General features: G+C 40.4%; 1 protein-coding gene across 12 annotated transcripts in view; it reads left to right on the plus strand.

Moving 5' to 3' along the window:
• The first annotated feature begins 1511 nt into the window (after positions 1-1511).
• The window catches only part of bcas1 (brain enriched myelin associated protein 1), a 25818-nt gene continuing 3138 nt past the window's right edge, over positions 1512-24191 (plus strand). Inside the window, exons 1-14 of one of the 12 annotated variants that reach the window (XM_050066179.1) lie at positions 1536-1825; positions 1987-2069; positions 2757-2841; positions 4993-5213; positions 11860-12039; positions 12975-13031; positions 15616-15651; positions 15929-16144; positions 18931-18996; positions 19235-19279; positions 19428-19493; positions 19791-19829; positions 22338-22457; positions 22967-23173. In XM_050066179.1, coding sequence (XP_049922136.1) covers positions 2031-2069; positions 2757-2841; positions 4993-5213; positions 11860-12039; positions 12975-13031; positions 15616-15651; positions 15929-16144; positions 18931-18996; positions 19235-19279; positions 19428-19493; positions 19791-19829; positions 22338-22457; positions 22967-23173 — 1377 coding nt within the window. In that variant the 5' untranslated portion in view covers positions 1536-1825; positions 1987-2030. Of the gene's footprint in view, positions 1826-1986; positions 2070-2756; positions 2842-4992; positions 5214-5999; positions 9008-11859; positions 12040-12974; positions 13032-15615; positions 15652-15928; positions 16145-16286; positions 16368-18930; positions 18997-19234; positions 19280-19427; positions 19494-19787; positions 19830-22337; positions 22458-22966; positions 23174-24191 lie in introns of those variants that run through there. The other 11 variants (XM_050066178.1, XM_050066180.1, XM_050066181.1 and 8 more) reach the window with 11 other exon arrangements.

A 24191-nucleotide genomic window follows, 5' to 3' on the forward strand; every position in this document is an offset into this window, starting at 1 on the left:
CATAAACATTTGACTGCTATAAACATTTGCCTAGGGGGAATAAGGGGGGCGTTGACTAGTTGAACTGGTTGTGTCCAGGGTGTACGTTTTTAATAGTAAAGATGACATTAAATGCACCATTTTGCCAGCTTTCTTCATTTAACAGCATATTATGGTTGTTCCTCCATCGAACACCTGCATTTAATATTAAAAAGGTGATAAAATGTGGCATCAAAAATGTACAGCTAAACACTCACCGAGATCAGACACTATCAATTTCACCATGAGTGAGAATCAGGCTGGTTTGGTATCATTACCATCAATTATCTTGAGAAATGTGCTTACAATATGTCAAACAAGTTATTTTATCAACCGGAACTGCTGTTCTGTAAATATTTCTACAGCAAACAGTACTGCACCCAAGTTCAAATATTTACTGAATAGCCTACATCTGCAGAGCTGGAGCACTATTAATCCAATTTAGCCTCGCTGCTGAAGATAAATGAGGAGTATCACATCAAAGATAGGTCAGCCCTGTTAGATATTTGCAACCACTCAAGATAAATGATACTGTTTTGACTAAATTGTGACATGCCGTCTCTTCCTACCAGTGTTACAATAAATGGGCTTTTTGTAAAGGGCTGTGCCACAGATAAAACTAGCAGGAAACCATGCGTTGGTGCATCATGAAGAGTTTGCTTGAGGTCTCTCAGCTGCAGGCCGTGCATGGAGTCAAAAGTGCACAATCCAAACAGGGGAATCCAACTCCCACCTCAATGTGCAGGCTATAGGCTACAATTGGGACATTGTGTTCATGGATTCCAAAGCCTCGTCATAATAAAGTCAATAAATAGGCCAACTGCACATTTGAAGTTTTACAGTTGTTTAAAACACATTCAGATACTTTGGTTGATTTGCATAAATAGGCTTTTGTCAGCATGATCACAGCACATTTACTCACGAAAGCGGCGAATGACACATAAAGATGAGGGTGACAAAAGAAGGAAGGAATCAGTTGGTGAACTAAAGTCAGTTTGCCTTTGATCTGCGAACGCCTCTCAGACGGGCCTGTTTGTATTGATGCATTGACAGGCCATCAAAGGCATTTAAATATGACAACGTGGAAGTCTTTACAGACGGATGATGTCATTACAGAGCTCTTTGTTTGTCATGATTAGCTGTGATAATAAAGCAAAAAAAAAGCTCTTTGCAACTCAAACAGCTCTTTTATCAAATAATATCAAAGAAATATAGCAGGTATTTTTAGGCATGTCAGTGTGATTGTTTTTTAAATGTTCTCACCATCAACAAACTGATTCTGTAAAAAAAAACCTGATCATAATGATGTTTGCACTTCTCTATCTAAAAGTAAAAAAAACCTAACCTGGCTGTGAGTGCAAACATTTTGTTTTGACCACGTGAAAGTGTCATAGCTCAGTATCCTTCACACACATCCTGTTACTGCACAGTTGCATTTGTAAACAACAGTGTGCTGCACCGCCTTATCACCGTGTGACTGATTAAAGTGTCACCAGGTTATGATCATGTCGGGGTATTGTCAGAGAAGTCACAGAAAGATTACCCTGAGCTAATCATGAGCTTTTATTAAAGATCACAGACACTCTGTCAGGGCGGATAGTGGACTCTTCACAGGAGCAGGCCCAGGTGATTACTTAAAAACAGTCCCACCCATTTTTAAAGCACACATTAAATAGCCCGTTAACAGCAGCTGATATACACAGTAGAGTTGGAGCAGGAAGCCAATCTCTCTGACACTGTGACACACTCTTTACATATTTCTTCTCAAGGAGGATATCACTTGCAACGCTTGCAGAGGTTTAGCGAGGTAAGATATTTAAATGACATTAAGACAGTGCCAAACTACTGTGTGAACAGATGGTTAGATTCAACAGACTCATGAGAGAAGTTACTCACTATTTGCATTGTGTCTTTTCTTGTTTATGCAGCATAACAGATCATTTCTGGGTTTTTTTCTTTTTGTTTCAGTTGAGTTAAAGAGCTTGTGTCTGGAGGTCTCGACTGGGAAAAACATGGGAAACGATAACTCCAAGAACAAAGAGCAGACCAAGGTAACTTCTTTTAAAAGTTAAACAACAAAAATCTGCAATGCTGTGATACTTTATTCCAGCGCTGGTTAGCCTTCTTTGACCTTCCGTAGGCTCAGTCACTTGTATTTGTTCATTTATAAAGCCACACTGGGTAAACTCCCTTCGTACATTTGTACTTTGCTTGAACAGAGATCTGACTGTAGCTAGACTTAGTGTTGTTGTCTGTTCTGAGCTGGGAAAGAAAGCTACGTTAACTGGTCTCTCTACCTAGCTCTAAAGCTCTCATAAGTACAAGGATGACTGAGGTGGTCGAGTCTTGTCATCGTGCATAGATGCTCTAATATTTCTACATGTCGCTGTGTATCTAATGGGTTTTTATGGTGCGGTAGTTTGGCTGTAACTTTTTGTGTGCTGCTGTCTTGGCCAGGTCTCCCTTGCAAAGAGATCGACGATCTCAACAGGACTTACCTGGTTAAATATGGGTTAAATAAAATAAATATAACTGCACAGTATATGACTTTGCTGCCTCGAAATTAGTGTTTAGATGCACATGGAAATATATGTTAGTCGGACTAAAGGTTTGAGCCCTTTTTCATAATGCTGAATTGTTCAGGAGGCTCTTTACAGTCAATAAACCCACTGTAAACTACTGTAGATGAAGTCTCGTGGTGCTAACATGGACCTATATTTCTTTATCATCGTCCATAGGGTGGGACGATAAACGAGAAGCATAAAAATGGATCAGCAAATGGCCTCTCTGCAAACATCACATCTAATGGGTTGGAGATTGCTGGTGAGATTTTGTAATTGTTAACATAAATATTCTGGTGAATAATGCATGATGAGGATTTAACTGTAAAACAACACAATATGTAGCATATGAATGAAGGTGAATATAAACGGAGCATCACTTTGCAGTTCTCTTCAAATTTGTAGGATCTGATAATAAGACTTATTTTTCGGCTCTTTGTTCTGTTTCATTGCATCTGACTTTGTTGGAAAATCCTGCACATCATTCTGTGACAGACAAAATCAACTGAACTTTGCGTGTTTATGTTAGATTAGTCTTTTGGACTTTTATAATGCTCTGCAAACAGCGTGACTCACAGCTGGACTGTGTCTTGAGTCTTCCAATGTAAACTATAGGCGTAGTCTGAGACACTGACAAGGACTATTTGACCTGTCATGGTTTGGTTTGTATCTCTGCGGTGACAATAGTGCTGCATGATTCCCACTGACACCTGAGTTTGTCTAAGAGCTAATGTCAAGCTAATGTTGATAAAGATAATGTCAGTTTCTTGCTTTGACTTGCCCATGTTTACTTCATGGAGCACCGCACAAGTAGCCTCAATATCATGCATGAGTTTAATGTCACATGCAAAGAGCCCAACATTTAAATCAACATTGATATTGATCATAGTGTCAACAGTAAACTTCCTTGGTAAAGTAGATGCACACACTTGAGTAATTATAAGAGGAATTATTGCAGCATGAAAATAACAGAGATCAGAGCTTGTTTAAAGGGACAGTTCACCCCAAAATCAAAAATAAATATTTTTCAGATATCAGCCGTAGAGATGCCTGCCTTCTCTCCAATATAATAAAACTAGATGGCACTAATCTTGTGGTGCTTAAATCGCAAAAAAATATACCTGAAAAGTCAACCGCTTCCAGAAATCATGACCTGGTTACTTCTTAGACCTGTTGTGAGCAGTTTCATGTAGGAACTTTATTCTTTCTACCGACCTACACCTGCCAACCGTATCACTGTGCAGAAGGATGTGTGCATCAACTCATAGACAAGAGGCTCATGCTCATTGTAAAACATATAAACATTTATGGTGTCCTTATTGGCTGAACTGTAACGTTAGCTAGCTTGGTGGTGTTAGGTGAGCTAGCAGTATTTAGCAATAGGAACTATTTTCTTTCTACTGACCTACACCCAACAATTGTATCACTGCCCAGAAGGAAGCATGCATCTACTCATGGACAAAAGGCTCATGCTCATGACAGAGCGAGATGTAAACATGAATGGCATCCTAATTGGCTGATTGGTAATATTAGCTAGCTCAGTGGCGTTAGGTGAGCTAGCAGTGGTAAGCAATAAATAACAAATATTTTCTTTCTACTGACAACACCCACCAACCATATCACCCCACATAAGCATGCATCTACTGCTAGCTTACCTACCGGGATCTGAAGTCTGAAATATATTTGGCATTTTCAGCCAAAGGAACTTTTTCATAGTGCTAAACACCCCTATTTTTGTTGTGTCCACACTGCAAAAACTGTAAACGATACTCGTTCTTAGAACACTGTTTTGAGGGACCTTTCTGGCTTCTTTCTTTGAGTAGATACTCTCCAAATGAATGGACCGGGAACTGCCATTTTAAAGACATAGCAACGCAAAACAAAAGCTCATAACAAAAAACAACAACAAAAAAATGAACGAAAACATGACCAAATGTACTGACAGTTAACAACAGGCTTTACTGAGCATATAAGTGACAATGAAAATACAACGCGATTTTGATTTGTAAAAGTCAAAGTGATGTAGCTATACCCATGCCTCTTTCTGAGTGGTAATACGATTGGCGGGTGCTGTAAATAATTCCTACATAAAAACTGCTCACAACAAGGTCTGTGGATTATCTTGAGTCACTGGATCCTGATTCCTAGAAAGAGACATTGCTGTTGAGTTTTCCAAATTATTATTTATTTATTTGTTTTTTTTGGCACTTTGAGCACCATAAGCAGAGTGCCATCTAATTCCATTACATTCCACAGTGACAGACATCTCTACGTATGATATCTTCAACACTTAGCAGCTCACACCAAAACAATCTAGATTGAACAGCATTACAGGCAAGAAGAAATATAATTATTTTTAATTTTGGATTGAACTGTCCCTCTAATTCTCTCCTTAATTCTTCTTTTGTTGTAGTTGATGGTGAGACCATAGTCCAGCAAAATGGCGAGGCCCTCTCTTTAAACCTCGACACAAAATCAGTGGCGTCTGATTTCATCGTAATCGAAACAGACTCCAAACCTGTTGAAGCTCCAGTTATTTCCGAAAACCTTGAAACCGCCATCCAGAAGGATGAGGTCAAGGAAAGTAAAGAAGCACCAACAGATGTAAGTCTTCCTGCCACCGATGCACAGCCTGTAAGTTCGCTTTTCCAGTTTGTTTTCAAAGGATGAGTCCAGCGACATGTTCTGTATGTCATCAAGTCCACAAATCCCATGCAAAGATGAAAACCATCAAGTGTTGCCCTTGGTGACATGTTCCTTCATTATGATTAATATTGGCAATGTAATTTATTTTGACTTAATTCCACATACATTGTCCTGCTGCCTGAAATACTCAGTACAACAAATGTCTTCAATAAATAGAAATAAATGCAGCATTTATTCCTGTTTGAGTAGCATTTACTAAAAACTACAGTGCCCACCTCTTTTGGAGAACAATTTAGCCTTTTTTAAAAGTTAAACCATATATTTTTAAGTCATTTTTGAAGATTAACATCTGTTGGCTTATTGCTACAGAGGAGGTTAGGTTATTCAGGAAGCACCGAGAGAAGGACTAATGCATTGGTTGGTTCTGGTCTTTTCTTAGGATTTGTAGAAAAATGCCAATCTAATCCATTTATGTTTGCTCTAATCTACAAAATAATCTGCCTGCCAAATTGTCAATCAATCAATCAATCAATCAATTATCTAGATTTAGTCAGTTACGTAAGCCACTTTTAGCAGTACATGAACCATTCCAAGAACTAATTAAAAAAAAGGCAAAGAAATCATTTCTGAAATCATGAAACAATAACATCACTCAAAGAAATTTTTCTGCTGTCTGACTCACCATGTGATCAAGCACTTGGTCGTTATTTGTGTCCCAGAAACAAAAAACTGCTGTATTTTATCTAAACACAAATGTTCATTTTCATGATAAAGGAGTCGACCTCAAGTGGAGAAGAAGCTGCCATCGTGATCGTCAATGTGCACCAATTGGACTTTGAATATCCGTATCAAAAAGCTGAAATATCAACGCAAACAGACAGCAAAATGCAAGCAGATATTTCAACGCAAACTGGAGAAGATGATGATGATACAACCACCAATACAGAGGTCCCAATGGAAGTGGTCCTGGAGAGAGTTGTGTATGAGGACATCGTATTCAGAGCAGAACGGGTGGAAGTTACTGAGGCCAAAAACTACGAACTTAAAGAAACTGAGCCAGAAAATGCTGCAGAACCCAAATATAACCCATATAAATCCATAATAGACAATGAAATAGTTGCAGAGGAAGATAATATTGAGGAAACCATACCATTCGAGGTGTCCTTCAGCCTTCCTAAAGTGGTGGCAGATTGTGTTGAGGCAGTTTTCGCCACTGCTTCTGAATCCATTGACTTTGCTGCTGTGAACACGTCAGACCCAAGTGCAGATGAAGTCATTACTGAAGGCAATGGTGAAGGACCTGGAGACATGGCAGCTGATGGAGTGCTGATTGAAACCGCTGAACCTGAGTCTAATGCTGCCACTCCTGAGGCACGGAAAGGAAATGGTGTTCCTTCCCTTGACGAAGAGCTAGAGACTTTGGTGATGGAAGCAATCTCAGAGGTTGGTTGTGAAGAGTCAAATGTTACACCTGCAAACCAACAGGAACTCTCTGTCCCTCTTGTGACAGTACTTCCTGTTAGCGCAGAATCTGTTATAATGGAGATAGCAGAAACCGAAGAAGCTCTGCTGAATGAATCTGATGTTGTAATTGGTGAGGAGGTTGTTGAAGAGACAAATACGGAGCACTTAGCCAACCAGACTGCAAACCAAGAGGAACTTTCTGTCCCTCTTGTGACAGAAAATCTGGTAAAGGTGGAATCTACTGATGAAAAGATCACCACTGACGATGTGGTTGCAGTCGAGGATGTACCAGGAATACGCAAAGAACTTGATAATGAGCCTTTGAGAAACTGCAAAAGTTGCCCTGTGAAAGAAATTCTCATCATAAAGGCTCCTTCCAATGAGCCTATCACCATTGAGGAGGATAAGTTAAGCTTTTTTCCTGAATTTATCACTACAGATAAGAATGTTGAGGCTGCTGAAGTTGCAAAAACTGACGCCAAACCAGAAATGGTTAAAGAAGCACAGCCAAGTCCCGTCATTGCCAAAGACAATGCTCAGGTGATAATGGAGGCAGTAACGGATCCCCTCATTATCACCAATGAGGAACTTCCTAAAGACACTTTAAGCTCTCCTGATGATGAAGTCAAGCCTGGGTCTATTCCTGATGTTGTCACTACAGATGACAAGGTTGAGGTCTGTGAAGATGTGAAGACTGATGTGGGACTGGAAAGAGTTCAAGAAGCAGAGCCTTGTCCTGTCATTGCCAGAGATGATACTGAGGTAACACTGGAGGCAGCAATTGATGCCCTCTCTCTAGAATTTGAATTATGTGCCATCACTCATCCTCAGGAGTCTTTCATCACCCCCCAAGAAGAAGAGGTGATCGCTGCATCAACTTTTGTGCCCCTTTCTACAGAACAACGAGCAAGCCTCGCTATTCCAGAGGAGCCAGCTGACAGAGCTGCTGTGGAGATGAACGAAGAAGCTATGGAGGCTTCATCAAATGAAACTGAAGCAGTGCCAGAAAGTGTTGAGGAAAATACAACTGGAGGAGACGAACTGGAACTGGAGGTTGCCAATTCTGAAGAACTCGTGGAAGAAAATGACATGGCAGAAGGAAAAACAGAAGTACGTTTAGAAGTTATGGCACAAACCGAAATCTCTAAAACACCTGAACAAATCCCTGTGATCTCAGTCGAACCTGCATTAGAGAATCCAAACCCTTGTCAAGAAGATGCAACCATGGAGGTGTTGGAGAACATACTAGAATCAGTTGCTGAAGCTATTTCAGTGAAACCTAAAGTAACTGAGAACACAGTTAAGGAACCTGCAGATGTACCAGCAACGGACACCACAGAAGAGTCTATGCCTTGTGTTTCAGCCCAACTCGTAGAACTTGTAGAGGAGAATGTCACCCCAGCTAAAGTGCTGTTGAAAGACACTGCTGAAGGAACTGCTGTGGAAGTCTCTGAACGTATTGAACAAACTGATTCCGCCCTCGCAATTTCTAATGACTGTGTGGTGAGCCTCCTTGAGCAAACACTAAAAAGCGACATGCGTGTGGTCATTGTCAAGACGATTGAAGTTAGAGAAGACATAACAGAAGAGATACTGCAAGATCATACTGGTGCTGTTTTAACTGCCATTGAGGAGAACCCCAAAGATGCCACTTTAGATGAATGTAGTGAGGCTGTTCTTGACTCCATCGTAGAAGAAATAATTAGAGAACATGTTGCAGCTGAATTTAACCTTATGACTTCAGAGGAGGTCGCACCAGAGGGAAAGACTGAGGAGAATGAATCAAGCGTGAACTCAATGGATTCAACAACAGACTCACAAAGTGTCACCAGCACAGACATGGAAGCTTTAGTTGATAGGTTACAATCAGCTTGTGTGTCAGTTGTTGAAGAATCAGTGTACAGCCTTGGTGGTTTACAGCTTTCTTCACTGGGACACAGAGTTACTGTTGATATCAACGTGGCCCCAAAGGAAGAACAGATGTGAAGTGTTTGTCTGAATTGTCTGAACTTTTGTTTTGAAATATATCTGCCTACCTCTTTAGGATATTATGTGTTTAATATGTGGTAGTAACTGTTTATAAATTATTGTATGCTTAAATGTTTTAAAAGTGGACTCTTGGAAGATAAAAAAAACGAGCCAAAAGAGATCAAAATAAAAATCAAATCAAATTGCAACTGGATTGTAAAAGGATTTGTGTCTTGCATGGTGCCTTTTTTTTTTTATATATATATATCATCAACCCAATAAAGCTCAGATTGTGAAGTGCTGAAACATTTTCCAATAAAAATGAAAGTTTGTCTTGTTCATTCAAGATTTTGTTTCATTTATTTGCATTCCCTTGCTCTGATTGTAGTGACAAATAACATTATATAGAGTCACTTTTGTTGCTTTATTATGCAATTAAAAAGAAAAGGGTTGAGATCATAACTTTCAACACAGAAATCAATAAATGTTTTATTGGAAATAAAATAAGTTTGTGATTAAAAACATATTAATGTCAATTTGAAACTTTGCACATCCCAAAGTTTTGTTTGCAAATCAAATTTTTTTCTTGCTGTTGAGCTGAATCTTGAGAGCGACAGACGCTTAAAGATGTCAGGCACATCTCTGTTGTCCTGTCTGAGTGACAGCATGGCAACATCCACTGTGGTAAAGGAGAGATGCAGTTTTGAAGTCCATGGACAGAGGGAGCGGAAATGGCAGCAAATTAATGTATACTTCTGTCTCCAGGCATTGTTATACTTCTGCGTCAGCTCTATGCAGAGCCTACGCTCGTGGCCTACGCCATTGTGAGCATTTATACTTGTGTCAGTGGTGGAGTTTGGTGGTGAAGTGCTGTAAAGATTAGTTGATTCAAAACACACATTAAACACACATTAAACATGGCTTAACAGAGACAGTTTCAAACACAAGTACACAAATCAGCTTCACTATAACTCACAGCATTCACAGACAAAACATTTGTCTTTTGCTGGACACATTTTCGCCACAAGTACAACATGTTAGTGTTATTAGCACAAGCCTATGGCATTTTACATTGTATAAATTAGCCTAGCAGCTAGCAGCTAGCAGACTTTCTCTATACTATTAGCTCAGATAAATCACACACAAGACTTAAAATGCTATTTTGTGGAGGATTTATTGTCTTCACAATTTATTGTTTCTTATTTGTGAAATAGACAGGAGGTCTGTGTCGCCATGACCTGTAGTTACATTTCCGGGGAAGTGCACGTCAGGCTACGCCGTAGGTATGGCATTGATTTGATGCAGAGGTTTAGATCCCTCTTTAGTATTAGCAAGAGTGATATGTTTAAACTGGTGCTTGTGGATCGCTTTTGTTTACATTGTAATGGGTTAAAAATACACATTATTTTGTCAGACTGCAGCTGCTAGCTCAGCTCAATTTTGCTAGTTACTCCCTCGTCATTGGTACGCTATGTGTACAGGCTGCCTATTATCCTGCATGACATCGTGCATGCAACAACTAGCTGACTAGTTCACCACAGTGGATGCTGCATGCTGTCACTCCAGTTGAAACTAGTCAATAGAGACGTGTCTGACATCTTTTAGTGTAGGTCCCGCCCACAAGATTCAGCTCAACAGCAAGAAACACTTTCAGACTAGCAAACAAACCCAAAATACCTTTTGGATGAGCAAAAAAACTTTTGTACTTAATTTTGTAAAAATTATTTTGACTTTAATACATATATAAATATAAAATCAAAATATAAGGCTGCTTTCAGACCTAGAGTCGTCTCCTTTGGTCTGAATCAGGGACTCATTTTGTCACAAAGTTGTATAATTGCCTAGAGTTGGTTCGTGTTCTCATGGCAGAATTTACAAGCGGACCAGATCAAATGCCTTGTGTGAGAAAGCTGCTCTTGATTGGTCAGAATTTCCATGTGGGAAAAATCCAGGAAGTAAAGCAAACGTTGAAGAAGAGTACACTTGCAAGAGAAATGTGACACTTTCTAATGTCACAATGGAGGGACAACTACGCAGGTTGATTTTAGCGCTGCTCATCGTGGACTATATTGCTGTCATTGTTCATTTTAGTCAAACCATACAGTTTGAAAACGAGGCGCGGCTCCAACTAGAAAACAATGTTTTGATGCATTGGATGTGCTGAATGTGCATATTAAGGCAGTACAGGAGGAGGTGCACATTAATAATCCTCCAGGACTGTAACATGCTCATGTTGAACCCAAACAATGTGTCATGTGACTGCAGTAGGTTCACATCCAGGTCGGAACACGTTCTCACCACAAACTAGAGTTCGCTTGTAACCAGACTGAGACCACCTCTTCAAGAAGGTCTCCGTCCGGTTGTTTTGGTGCGCACCTGAGTGTGATTGCTGTTGTCACACCTGCCCAAACGAACCGCACTTAGGGGCCAAATGAACTGAGTTTGATTGAACCGAACCAAACAGGGCAGGTGTGACAGCACCCTAAGAGGTGTGGTGTGAGTTAACCAAGGATTATAGCGAGGTGCTGATCACTGGCAGTAAACGTGAATATAGACAACAAGTGTCTTTTATTTCGATGATGACGTTTCAGCTCTCAGGCCTTCTTTAAGATCATCAGTCATTTTTTCCAGATTGTTAAGGGCGTCATCATCATAAATAAAAGTAATGCATATAGAATTGCATTTGGAGTGTGCGACACATGTTTTCTACAATAAAAACATTTTTAATCACAAATTTATTTTACTTGAAATAAAACTTAAAAGAAACAAAAGTATCTCCATAAAATAAAACCTGCTTTTAGAAAAGAAAGAGAAGTAGTGACTTCGTTTAAAAAGAAATATGAAATTTGAATCACAGCAAAGAAAAACTGAAGTGAACAGATTCACTAAAAATTATCTTAATATCAGAGTTGGTCTGTTCTTTATTTTCAAAGATACTCACCACGGTCAAAACAGCAAGGTATTTGAGTTTTCTGACATTTTTCAGGGCATAACTCTCACACATTGTTGAATATCAATGAGTGAGGGGTGGGACACACACATTAATAAAAGGCTGATTGTTGACAATGCCCCGAGTAGGCAGAGGCATGGTTGGAATTGTGCGCCCTTCTCAATGCTGCGATTAAGACACTCACTGCTTGCATTATCAGCTGCGCTGCTCTAACATAACTCTCAAAGGCTAATTCTTTGTGATGGTGTATAGGACACAGCTAACCTAAAGGCAGAATCAGAAACATCAACGGTGCCAGAGAGTGTGACTGCAAACGCAGGGCCAGAGGAAGAGAGAGCTCCTGAAACTGAGAACGGAAACGGTCAACCTGCGGAAAACCAAGCGGACGGTAACCCAGAAGAGAATCCAGTTATGAACTTCTTCAAAACACTTGTAAGTGGCACAGTTTGAGTAATTAAGTGTGGTTTATGTGCACTTGATATTTTATTTGCTTGTAAAATTAGACTGCTTGGGAAAATAAATTAAAGAATTGCTGTAATCAAGAGCGGAAAAACAAATCCATACTTGTTATCTCCAAATATTTCTGAAGGCAAACAGCTGAAGTTAATGTGTGTTCTAATTTTAACTTAAAGCCTCACTGAAGCCAAGAGATTTGTTAATTTGTCAGATAAAGAGGAGATCAGTGGTAATAAATTCAGCAGTGAAGATGATGTGTTGAAATTTGATTGGTGATTCCTCTTATTTGAGGCAAGATTTATGGCACTAAAGGTATCCATAACAAAATCTGCCATGATGACAGCGCCTGATGGAAAACCATGCAACAAGCAGCTATTGTATTTCCTCTTCATCGTGCTGTCTTTTGGACTCATGCTGTTTTAAAGAGTTACCATTGCCCTAGCCCCATGCTAATCAAGTCTTTGAACATGCGGGAATGTGGTGGCCTATTGTTCAACCCATAGTGTGAGCTCACAAGGGAGGCCTGTGCAGTTGGAAGTTGAGATTTGTGAAGATAGAGCGAGGGCAGGCCTACGCCATCGCCGGAGCACAATGGCTGTCACAATGACAGCGCATGTACTGTATGTGCTCTGTCAGGGACCTCAGTGTGCCTCAGTTAGCTTACCATAAAGGCCATAGTCTGCAGTCATGAAAGGCTTCTGTTTTATCTAAATAATTATTTTTCTGTGCCTGTTACATCAGCCATGTACACTCATCCAGAACGTTTCAGTCTGCAGCTTCATTGCCAGCTATATGAAATAACATCAATGCATACACTTTAACATTTAAAGGAAAGTTTTTCTTCTTGTTATGTGTGTGTGGCATGAATGAAATGAGTAAAGATATTTAATGTTCCTTCCCTTGTTGCACAGATGACTCCTAAAACAACCAAAAAGGAAACAGCAACTCCTGATGCCACGAAAGACCAGGTGAACACATATTTATGAAACATTACATCACATATTAAACATGTTAAATGATTAACTGACCATGACACTCACAGATTACTATTTCCGCTTTTAAAAAAATATAACTATTTTAATGGCATCATCACGATAATGCAATGTATTATTATATTATATTTATTTTTTAATTACTTGTCCTACAAATGTTTTAAACAAGGTGATAAAGCTGCTGCATTAATGTTGCACTCAGATTTATCTCAGTGGCTTTGCTGACCCATGTTGTCCAGATATATGCCAAAAGAAGGCGTTCCTGCATGGCGTAAAGATGCAAAGCAACAGAATAAATGTTATGTTTTAGCCTACATAAAAGCTTTTTGCTAAAAAGAATATATTCAGATGTAACCCCATAGTAATCACCAACATATTGGTCAGTAGCTGTAATTTAAGTACAGATTTTTCTCGGTAACTGTTACTGATTATAATTACATATTTCTTGTAATTTAATAATGTAACTTCATTACATGTACCGTAAAACTTAAATTAAAAGCCTTGTCCCAATTAAATTCCCAATCTCTTTTACTAGCCTGATGTAGCTACATGTTTGGACAAATAAAGGCCCGTCTCAATTAGAAGCCTGGTCTGGTTGCCAGGTAGTTCATTTTTATTGAGGTTTTTTGGATGTATAAAACCGGTTGTTGACTACCCACTTGAGCTAACGTTAGTTAGGTGCTTCGATCGCACATCAAATATAAATGTTTAAACTTTGGTCAATATGGAGATGCTACGCATTGTTAGCTTAGTTAGATTCTCCACAATTCAATTGTTGACTTCCTTTTACTGAAACCATGAGCATGAAAGCAGACAGTAATTTATTCAGATTTACCGGCCTGGTAAACAAGGGAGATGGAAAAAACGTGGTACCTCTTAAGCAGTCATATAATCAGAACATGTGTCCATTCCTTGATTACTCTGTAAGTTACTCATATTTGGTCAAAATTAATCCAAGTTATGAATATTGTCTCAATAGAGACAGAGCGCAACGCGTCATAATCTGAAAGCCACGCCCCCAAATGGGAAACGAGGCCCACTTTCCCCTCCGCTTCTTCGCTTGTTCGCTGTCATTCTGCCTCCGCAACTGTGCCTCCAAGTCTCCAAGACTGAACTGCTAGCTAGCTAGCTAGCTAGCTAAAATTATTAGCTACAGCTAGCTAATAATTAGCTAATAATAAGATGGCAAAGGATTATTTCAGCATGCTATGCCTACCAGAGAGGCAACGGTATATTGATAAGCTTAATGTTGCCGCTCTACCTCAGTGTCCCTTCTCCTTACCTTGCTCGTCTTGGAAAAAACATGATGTGGAGATTCTGTTTTTTAAGAAGATGAGCATTTCGGCATGCTCAGCCATCAGCCTGCTCCTACTACTGGCACACATTGTTGTTCTGAGACATGCCTCTACATGCTGGTAGACTGATAGAAGTGCTAGAATGGACTGCTTGAATCGCAGAGCGCTGGGCACAATTATAACAGAAGTTGCATTCATACTGTCAATGCTTTAGCTTAACATACATAAATACAGTTCACTGTTAATCTAAAAAAATACATTTGGAGGGTTTGACAAAGTGTTTGCTGCACACATAGGCATACCAAGTGTCAGGATCCCACAATTTCTTCCCTGTTGAAGCCTCACATTTTATTGCCTGTATCCACTTTTGCCGTTTCCGCTCTGGGTTTTTAGCCTTACTGGCCGTGCAGCCCACCACACAGCAACTTTTCGGCATTTGGAACTCAACAGGCTGGAAACGGAGGGGGAAAGTGTGAGGGGAAAGCGGGCCTCGTTTCCCCTTTCGGGGCGTGGCTTTCAGATTATGATGCGTTACGCTCTGTCTCTATAGGGTAAGGTGTCGTGTCGGTATGCCGCGTGCTGTAAAAGAAGTGTCGTAACTGTCTTTCGGATTCGCTGTCTCTCGGAGCTCGATCAAATTAATGATTTATGATTAATATATTATCTGACACCTCTTTTTTATACAAGTAATACTCATACTGCTTTAAATAAACAATTTGATTGAATTACCCATCTTTGCTGAGCAACAAGTTTGTGTGAAAGGAATTAAAGGCCTGTCCCAAATATAGGCCTGTTGAGTTCACTGACTTAAGCAAATAGTAGCCCGGGCTACTAATTGAAGCTTCATGGTAACTAGTTACTCCCCAGCACTGATAGTACCACCGTAAGGTTATTAAGAATGGTTTTGATATTCTTGTTTGACTTTCTTTCATTATTATTTTAAATATTTTGGTTTACAAAGCTGTAACCATGAACCTAGTAATGTCAGGAGTTGATTATTTAACTAGTAGACCTATGTATATATGTTTATTTCGATTAAACACAAGGCTCACAGTTTTTCTTCAGGTTGCTAACTGGCATCCATCTCTGTTCATTTCTCATTCTGCTTGTATTTACCATATTCCTTATTCCAAAAAAAGAGAATATTTTATTTCTAAAGAACCAATAATCATTTATACACGAACACAAGCTTTTTTTTTGCAGATATTTGTTTGCTTCACTTGAACTTAATCTTTCCACCTGCTTCTTTTTCTGTTGCCAAATAGTCCCAGAAGGAGACTCAACCAGCAGCAACCACCACTGTGAGCACATTACCCATAAAGTGTTTTAATTTGTTTTTATTTTATTAGAAAAGCTATATTTACTGGGTTCGGTTAACTTACATAGATGCCACTTTGTTTGCTTATGTTGCATTTTACATACTAACTCATTTTTAATAGTCTGATTTGGATGAAAACATAGTTGCTAAACTGACTTTACCATGTACCATTCCCCACCTTAAATTGTCATTTTGTGTTTGAATATGTATTTGCTGTTAAGTGTGACTGTTTCATTCAACACCTATTCTCTCTTGAATAGGTTGCACAAGTATCTGAGCCGCCCGCAGCACCCAAAGGAATGTCTGTCCCTCCACCACCTCCCCCAGAGCCACCGAAAATGGAAATCAAAGGAGAACCGGCTGCCAAACCTGTCAAAGCCTCACCAAAGGAACAACCAAAAGCTGCTGCAAAGGAAGTCGGGTCCCCAAAAGGAAAATCAGCCAAAGCTGCTCTGAGCAATCTCTTCCGTCCAAAGGTAAATACACAGCAAACTGGAGACTGCCAGATGAGATGATATTTTAAGGGGTGGTTATTCATGTGGACTTTTCAGTGAGTGAGTGTTGCACTGTGAGATCAGATTATAACGTAGTGTGAAATATACTGTATGTGAATTTGAGGTACTGCTAGGTTTCAAGGCACCGAAAGCCAAGGGTGCTTCGGCAAGTGGAGCCAATGTCCCAGCCAAGACTGCAGCAGTGGTACAGTAGATTATCATATTCTCAAACTGACCGTGGCTCATCCTGTTACTAACTGAACAACAGCTGGTTTGTCTGGAGGTGGCAGAAACTCAACTATTGGCTGTTTCCAAACTGGAACCGACAGCAGCGATTGTCTATAAGTTGGTTTTTATCCTGTTTTGAACCTCGTCCGAGAGAATCAAGTTTTTGTAGCTCTTTTTCAAAAATATGACCCCTCAGTTAGATGCGCAATAAAAGTGTGACTTTCCCTGGAAAAAAAGCCTCATACTACCATTACTGTTTCTACCACAGTCCATATTTCCATCATGCATTTTGTTCCCAACATTAAAACTGCATTATTGATTCCTTTAATGCAAAAACTAGTTTGACATTTTGGGGGATACACTATTTTGTTTGCTTGCCTTGAGTTAGTTGAGAAGGTCAATAGGCCTACCATCTTCACATCTGTGCCACCAATTACAAATGTTATCAAATTAAATGGTTGTTATCAGTGGTTTACAGCCGTTATCAGCCCAATAAATGCCTGTCGGCGCCTGGAGCAGTTTTATTAGGCTTCACTTTCACCTCTGTTGGGTTTAGGCGCCAATGCGTGGTTAGGTTTAGTAAAAACAATGGCATGGCTTAAAATAAGTCCATTTCTTACTAACATAATGTAATGCCAGATAGTTAAAATAACTCAACATTGACTTTTCACAAGGGACACAAACCCCAGTATCACTGGTGAAAGTCCTGTGTTTGTTTGACCCCCCCCCAACCACCTTCATATAAAAACTTCCTTCCTCTTTTATACAACTGTTACGTCACCTGACAATAAACATTGTGATTCTGTTGTTAGGTGGCAACAGAGTCCTCTGTTGCCACCTAACAACAGAATCACAATGTTTATTGACAATAACTTTCAAGTAAAAAACTCTCACGCCATGTACATAAAATCAAACGTTGCTGAGCAAATGTTGCCTCACTTGGTTAGCTTTTAGCCCTCTAAGAAATGGGCCTCCCAAAAATTAATATCAGTTGAAATTTACGCTATATTTAGAATATTTTTAGTGCTTCACCTTGCTGTCAGACAGCCTTTCTTGCAGGCAACTGAAGCCGTTAACTTAGAGCCACCAGACTTCATTGACAGAAAAATCAAAACGTCATTTTACTTTGCAGAACACTGGAGTTGCTGATCCACCGTTGCCTCAATTGGTTAGTGTGTAAGGTAAAGTTGAGCAAATATTTAAATACAGCATACATTTACGCCGATATCGATTATACTAGGTGGCTTAAATCCGTTTTGCTGCAGCCCCATCCATAGCTGTATTGCCAGTAGATTTAGTACATAAAATTAGCACAGCAGAAATGTCAGATAGGTCGAACCACTGCCAGTTGTCTACCTGGAAGTGATTGTTGCTGTTACCACAACGTCACAGTGATTAGGTCTATAATCATAGCCATTTAATGGGCTGACAGTGGCATTCTGAGCCTACGAGTCCATGTAGCAAGACCCTTCTAACCCATATCTATGAGGCTGATAACCACTAAAAATGGCCATTTAATTGTGTTAACATTTGAGCCTGGTGTCTGTGCGCTAAGTATGAAGCTAGAGCCGGGAGACCGTTAGCTTAGCTAAGCATAAAGACTGGAAACAGGGGGAGACACCTAGCCTGCCTCTACCCAAACAGAGTACCCTCTACAGCAGTGGTTCCCAACTGGTCCAGCCACAGGTCCAGATTTCTGCTTAGTCATTAGCTCGAGGTCCACACAATTTAATGCATTCAGCGTCATACTTGTGTTTGGCTACATCATTAAGCTAGTTTGCGGCCTCTGTCAAGCAGCTGTCCATCAGTCACTCACTCTACAGCAGGAAACTGCACTTCAAAGTAAAGGTTCTGTGCCAAAAATTTACTTTACTTATAAAATAAAATGTGTTTTTTACAAACTTGACACACGTTTGAAAGTCACTTGCAGTCCCTTCAGAATGGACCTGTGACCCACTTTTGGACCATGACCCACCAGCTGGGAACCACTGCTCTACAGCGCCTCTACAGTTCAATAATAAACACATTAAATTGTTTGTTTAATCTTTGCTGTTAAGTCGTCCTGTTGCTATAATGAGGGGTTGCCAGGCATGCAGCTAAGACTCCAGGGAGTCAATGCACCCAGCCACCAAACCTTGAAATGAAAACATGAAGCATAATTAGAGAGCTTTACAGGTGCTGGTAAGTCTATTCGTGAACTTTGGAGAGAGCCAGGCTAACCTTTTCCCTCTGCTTCCAGTCTTTACGCTATGCTAAGCTAAGCTAAGCTAAGCTAAGCTAAGTTGCCTCCTGGCCTTAGCCCCATACTTAGCTCAAAGACGTTAGGATGGCATTGATCTTCTCATCTAGCTCTAAACAAGACAGCAAAAAAATCCCCCCTAAAATGTGTAACTATTTCTTTAACCAGTTCATCTTAGTCAGCATTACCATGCTAACATATTAATCACTTCATAATAAAACTTTTCCTCTGCTTTTGAGGACATTTCCTGTCTGTCTTGTTGCCTTTTACTAACAATACGAATTCCTTCACTGTCCTGCAGACAATCAAGGATGCACCACCAGAGCCAGCAGTAGAAGTAGAGGTACAACCAGTTGTAGAAGTACAGGTAAACTAGAGAGTATGCTTAATCTTCTCAGTTGTATTCAGGGGATGTATTTTAATGTCAGTTTGAATCTCAGTAGTCTCTCAGAAAACTTCTCACTAGCACAGTGGGTCTTACTTTGAATCATCTTTTAGGGATTACAGCTGTGCTCATTACAGACATGCCATATGCAGTGAATTACAACATTTCCACATCTTAATTTGCATCACTTCAAAAATAAAAAAGTAGTTTTGCTCTGCAGGAGACACCAGTGGAAGTGCCAGAGCCAGTTGTTGTAGAAGTCCAGGTAAATCAAAGGACGGTTCTCAATCTTGGGGGTTTTGTCTTTTTTAGGGAAGTGGAATAATCGTCTGATCCTCTGATTATATCACATCACTATGTTTCAATCGAATTGATTTTTTCTCACATGCTGTGATTGATTTGCATCTGCTCAGAGTGAAAATAATGTTGAACCTCAGGAGACAGCAGAGGAGGTGGCACAGCCAGTTGTAGAGGAGCAGGTAAATCAGCAGGAATTGCTCGGGAATATTAATTCTTAATTTTCTTCGCTCTACAGGCACCTCTGACATGATGTTGTACCAGATGTACCAAATGTTATGCTGAACCAAACATAATATTTCATTCATTTCATTTAACACACATGAAATTTGGCATTTGCAGTCATTATTTTTCAAATTGTATCACCAGTGTTGTCTGTGGTATATTTCCATCATGACAGATGAGTCAGTCCATGATTTACTGCATTTCATACAGCACTTGAATTGATGGGAAAACAAATAATTTTTCCTTTCCAGCAGGTGGTGGATGCGGCACCACAGCCAGAGGTAGAAGATGAGGTAAATAAAGGAGTTCGACATTGTGGGAAATTCGCTTATTTCCTGGCTTGCAGAGTTAGATGAGAGGATAACTCTGTTAGGTGTGAGGCAACAGCGAGCAGCTGGTTAGCTTAGCTTAACGTTGAGGCTGAAAGAGGAGGAACCAGCTACACTGGCTCCGTCCGAGGGAAACAAAATCCACCTATTAGCACCTCTTATGCTGTGTAGAAGGCAGATGAACAACACCTTCTGAACGACACGGGAAAGCAACAGAATGGACGGTAAAATGAAAAATGCATGATGATATGTTGCAGTGGTGGGGTGGGGGAGCCCTGCTGTCTGTGTATCCATGTTCTCCCTGTGTCAGCGTGGGTTTTCTCTGGGTACTCCAGCTTACTCCCACAGTCCAAAGACATGCAGGTTAATTGGTGACTCTAAATTGGTCGTAGGTGTGAATGTTAGTGTGAATGGTTGTCTGTCTCTGTAGCCCGTTTTAAACAGGAATTGTGCAAATTTGCAGGAAAGCCCAATCAGTCTTCGTTCAGCATTGGCAGTATAAAAACAAAATCGGGGAGTGTGGCAAAATGCCGCCTGCCTACTTTTGTTCCTACAGAATGTGCCTTTTTCAGGGCAATGGGGGGCGTGAGCAAGTAACAAAACGTGTAGCTCAGCGTGTGACGTAAACAGCCTTGCTCCGAGGGAAGCCGTAGCTGGTCAGTCCTTCGGCGATTCTCTCATAAGTTGGCTTCACCGTCCCCGTCATTTGACGGTTAATGGCCGAGGAGGGCGCGCAATTCCTTGTCTCCCCAGTTGCTCATCTTTACTGTGTCTTTCAGGTTTGCGTTTCCCTCTTGCTACTAGCTGCTCACTAATTCCTGCAATCAGCTGTTTCCTGTTAAGGCCCATTTATGCTCAACGTTAAATACGGATCCGGATACGGACAGAGCCTTCTGTCCGTGCTCCGCGTTCATTTCGTCCGTATTTCTGCACGTTTCCATAAAGCTTATGGATACGGGCCAAACGGAGCAGTACCACCAGAAACCGTGGGGGCAGTGTTGCTGTCACTACCTGATACGTAGCTCTAGTGAGACACGAAGAAGAAATAAAAATGGTGGAACTTTTTCGCCTTAAACGCTGAAAATAAAATAAAAGAGGGAGACAGGTTTTTCCAATTTTATCTTATTTTGTTATATTTCTCCCTCTCCCCTCGCTGGAAGCCTCGGACCTCCCGCCTCCGCTTTGATTAAACACTGAAAATAAAATAAAAGAGGGAGACAGGTTTTTCCTATTTCATCTTATTTTGTTATATTTCTTCCCCTCCCCTCTCCGCACTCCCAGCCCTGCACATACCCCCGAAGCTCGTGAATCCCTCTCCGTGGAGCCCCCCCGCCCTCCCGGCTCCACTCCGCTCCCAGGGCCGACCCTCGCGCCCTTCAACTGGGGTCCCTCTGTTTTTGTCTTTTATGCGAGGTACATTATCAGTATCTCCTCCACAGTGGCCATGTTTGTTTTTGAGTTTGTTGTTGTCATAAACTTTTGATGCTGGGCTGCCTCCTGGTGGATATATTGGTTAACATCCATGCCAACGTAAAGGGCGCATGGAAGTATGTGGGCAGTGACGGTAACATCGTTTGAAACGGACGTATACATTTTCGTACGTAAAGGGAGCATAAATGGGCCTTTAGTCCACTGCCAGTGGGTCGCACGTGTGGCGTCATCAGCAGCTCCTCCCGTGGCGGAAGGGCGCCTCATTCTTTTAAACCAAAAATGTTCCACCAATATGTCTACCCTACGAGGCGGAAAATTGGGCACCTCGGATCAACTCGCCAATCCGCCTCTGTGTGTCTAAATGTTCGCAGCTTGCTGGCAAAACGGCCCAACATTCGCCGAAAATCTGGCAGTGTAAAAGGGGCTTATGTGTCCGCCCTGTGATAGTCTGGTGACCTGTCCAGGGTGTGTATTTATTATGTTACGTAATTTTTCTAGAAATGTCAAGTAATTGTATAGTTCAGATAGTCCATGTCCATTAAACACATATAACATATCAAACAGTGAGGTTTCATACCTTTTGAACGGAGCCAGGCTAGTTGTTTCCCATTTTTATTCATCATGCTAAGCTAAGCTAACTGTTGCCTGTATTTTATTTAATAGGAATGAAAATGGTTTTGATCTTCTCATCTCTTTGCAAGAAAGGAAGAGAGCTTATTTCCTATAGTGTCAAACTATTCCTTTAAAGAAAGAATCTTCACCGGAGTTTGAATCATTCCCTTTCCTATTTCCCTCAATAACATTCTTTACATTTCTGCACGGTGGCGTGGGTTTCTCAATTCCTCCTTCGTACAGGGACTGGTTCAGGTTTTTTTCTGCCTCCTCTCTGCTCTGATCCTCCACTTTCCCCCACTCTTACATCGTCTTTGACTTCACAGGTGGCAGCTCCTGGCTTCACTCTGTCAGCTTCAATCACTGTCATGCCTTTAATTTGTTAATACCTCATGATGTGTGTTTTCTTCTCTGCTGTGTTGATAAAAGAAGGTGGATCCCTCAAAAGCCGGAACTCTGGAGGCTGCTGCGAAGCCAGAACCGCCACCGCCTGTTCAGGAGGAAAAGAAAACAGGCTCAAAATCCTTCCTTTCTCTCTTCAAGCCCAAAGTAAGGACCTGTTCTCTCTTTAAATGTTTCAAAATCTATGAATTACCAAACAGAAAGTAACAGATTAATGTGAATTTGAGGTACTGTTAGACCACATGACCACAAAAGTCCAGGCAGCCTCCACAAGTGGAGTTCGGCTCCTCAGGAGAACAGCTGGAGTGGTAAATACAGTAAAATTACCTCTCGAGACCAGACGCATTATTAACCAGAGTAATTCCATCAATTACATCTGGTATTAAACCTACTCTTAAACAACTTTTTCTCCATTTTTATTATATTTGAAAACCATAACAACACACATCAGTGCTTCTGCGACCATCGCTCATAATGTTGCAGTCACCGAGACACGCTGGGTCCTAACAGCTGGTACATCTTAATGTCGCTTCAAATGTTGCATCTGATGTCATCTCAAAGTCCATCTGCGTTAAATGAGCGGAGCACATCAGATATTGTTATGTAACGATACAGAAGGCTGCTCTGGCACTGGAATAATTCAGTGTTTCCATCAGGCTGCTGATCCCAAGAAGGCGACCCCTGCCCCAGCTGCAGCAGCAGAGACAGCCAAACCCAAGGAGGAACCCAAAGCAGCAGCCAAGTCAGCAGAGGCGTCTGTAGACAACAAACCGGCTTCAGTGGCCTCCCAAGCTGCAGATGATGCCAGCGGGCCCAAGAAACTAGAGAAGAGGAACTCCGTCCAGCTGTTGTTTAAATTCCTGGTAAGGAGAGTGACACTTTTCCTCCCGACTGTGTATTCAGGTCAAATTTTAATAGCCCTGTGTAAACCACTAGATGGCAGCAGCAGCAGCATATGAAGGCACAAAAGGTGTGGGCCCTATTTCACAGTGCAGTGCACAGCATGTGAATTGTTTTGCACGGTTTGGTTTTAATAACTTGCAGTTAATAAATTTGACTTGAATCAGGGGACACATATTCCATGCAGTGTTGCGAGGGATGCTGTTCAGTGAAACGACTCAAGTAAGAAAATGAGGAGGCACTTCTGGAAAAAGAGCAAAGATCTCAAGTTAGAAAATTGTTCCCCACAAAAAGCATCAAGAACAAGGTTTGTAGGAGACTTAAATCAAATGCCAGGAAAAAGCCTAATGGGTTAGATATGAGTTCAGATTTTATGTGGCTCTTTAAAGGTCCAGCGTATAGGATTTAGGGGTATATAATATTCATATTTATGTTTTCATTAGAGTATATTCATCTTAAAATAAGAATCATTGTGTTTTATTTAACTTCGAATAAGCCATTTATATCTACACAGGGACAGGGTGGTTTAAAAGAGGAGAAGTCACAGCGTCATGTCGCTTCATATCATTGGAGTACAACCAGTGATGGAATGTAACTAATTACATTTACTCAAGTACTTGCACTTTACTTGAGTGTTTTCTTTTCATGTTACTTCATACTTTCAAAACACTATATTTCAGAGGGAAATATTGAACTTTATACTTCACAACATTTCTCTAATAGCTTTATCTACTAGTTACTCTACAAATTAAGATTATTGCATAAAAAATATAAGAAGAGTTTATAAAATATGCTATAAATAAATATAGTTATAAATAAAAAAGTTAGCAATTAGTCAATTAAACAATTAGCCGATTCACAGAAAACAAATTGGCAACTATTTTGATTTAGTAATTTTCTTTTCTCTTTTAAAAAAAAAAAAAAAATATATAATTTTGAGGTTTTTTTTTTTTTTGGGGGGGGGGGGGGGAATATTTTTAA

This window comes from Epinephelus moara, chromosome 16, assembly GCF_006386435.1.
Source record: "Epinephelus moara isolate mb chromosome 16, YSFRI_EMoa_1.0, whole genome shotgun sequence".
NCBI classification, from domain to species: Eukaryota; Metazoa; Chordata; class Actinopteri; order Perciformes; family Serranidae; genus Epinephelus; species Epinephelus moara.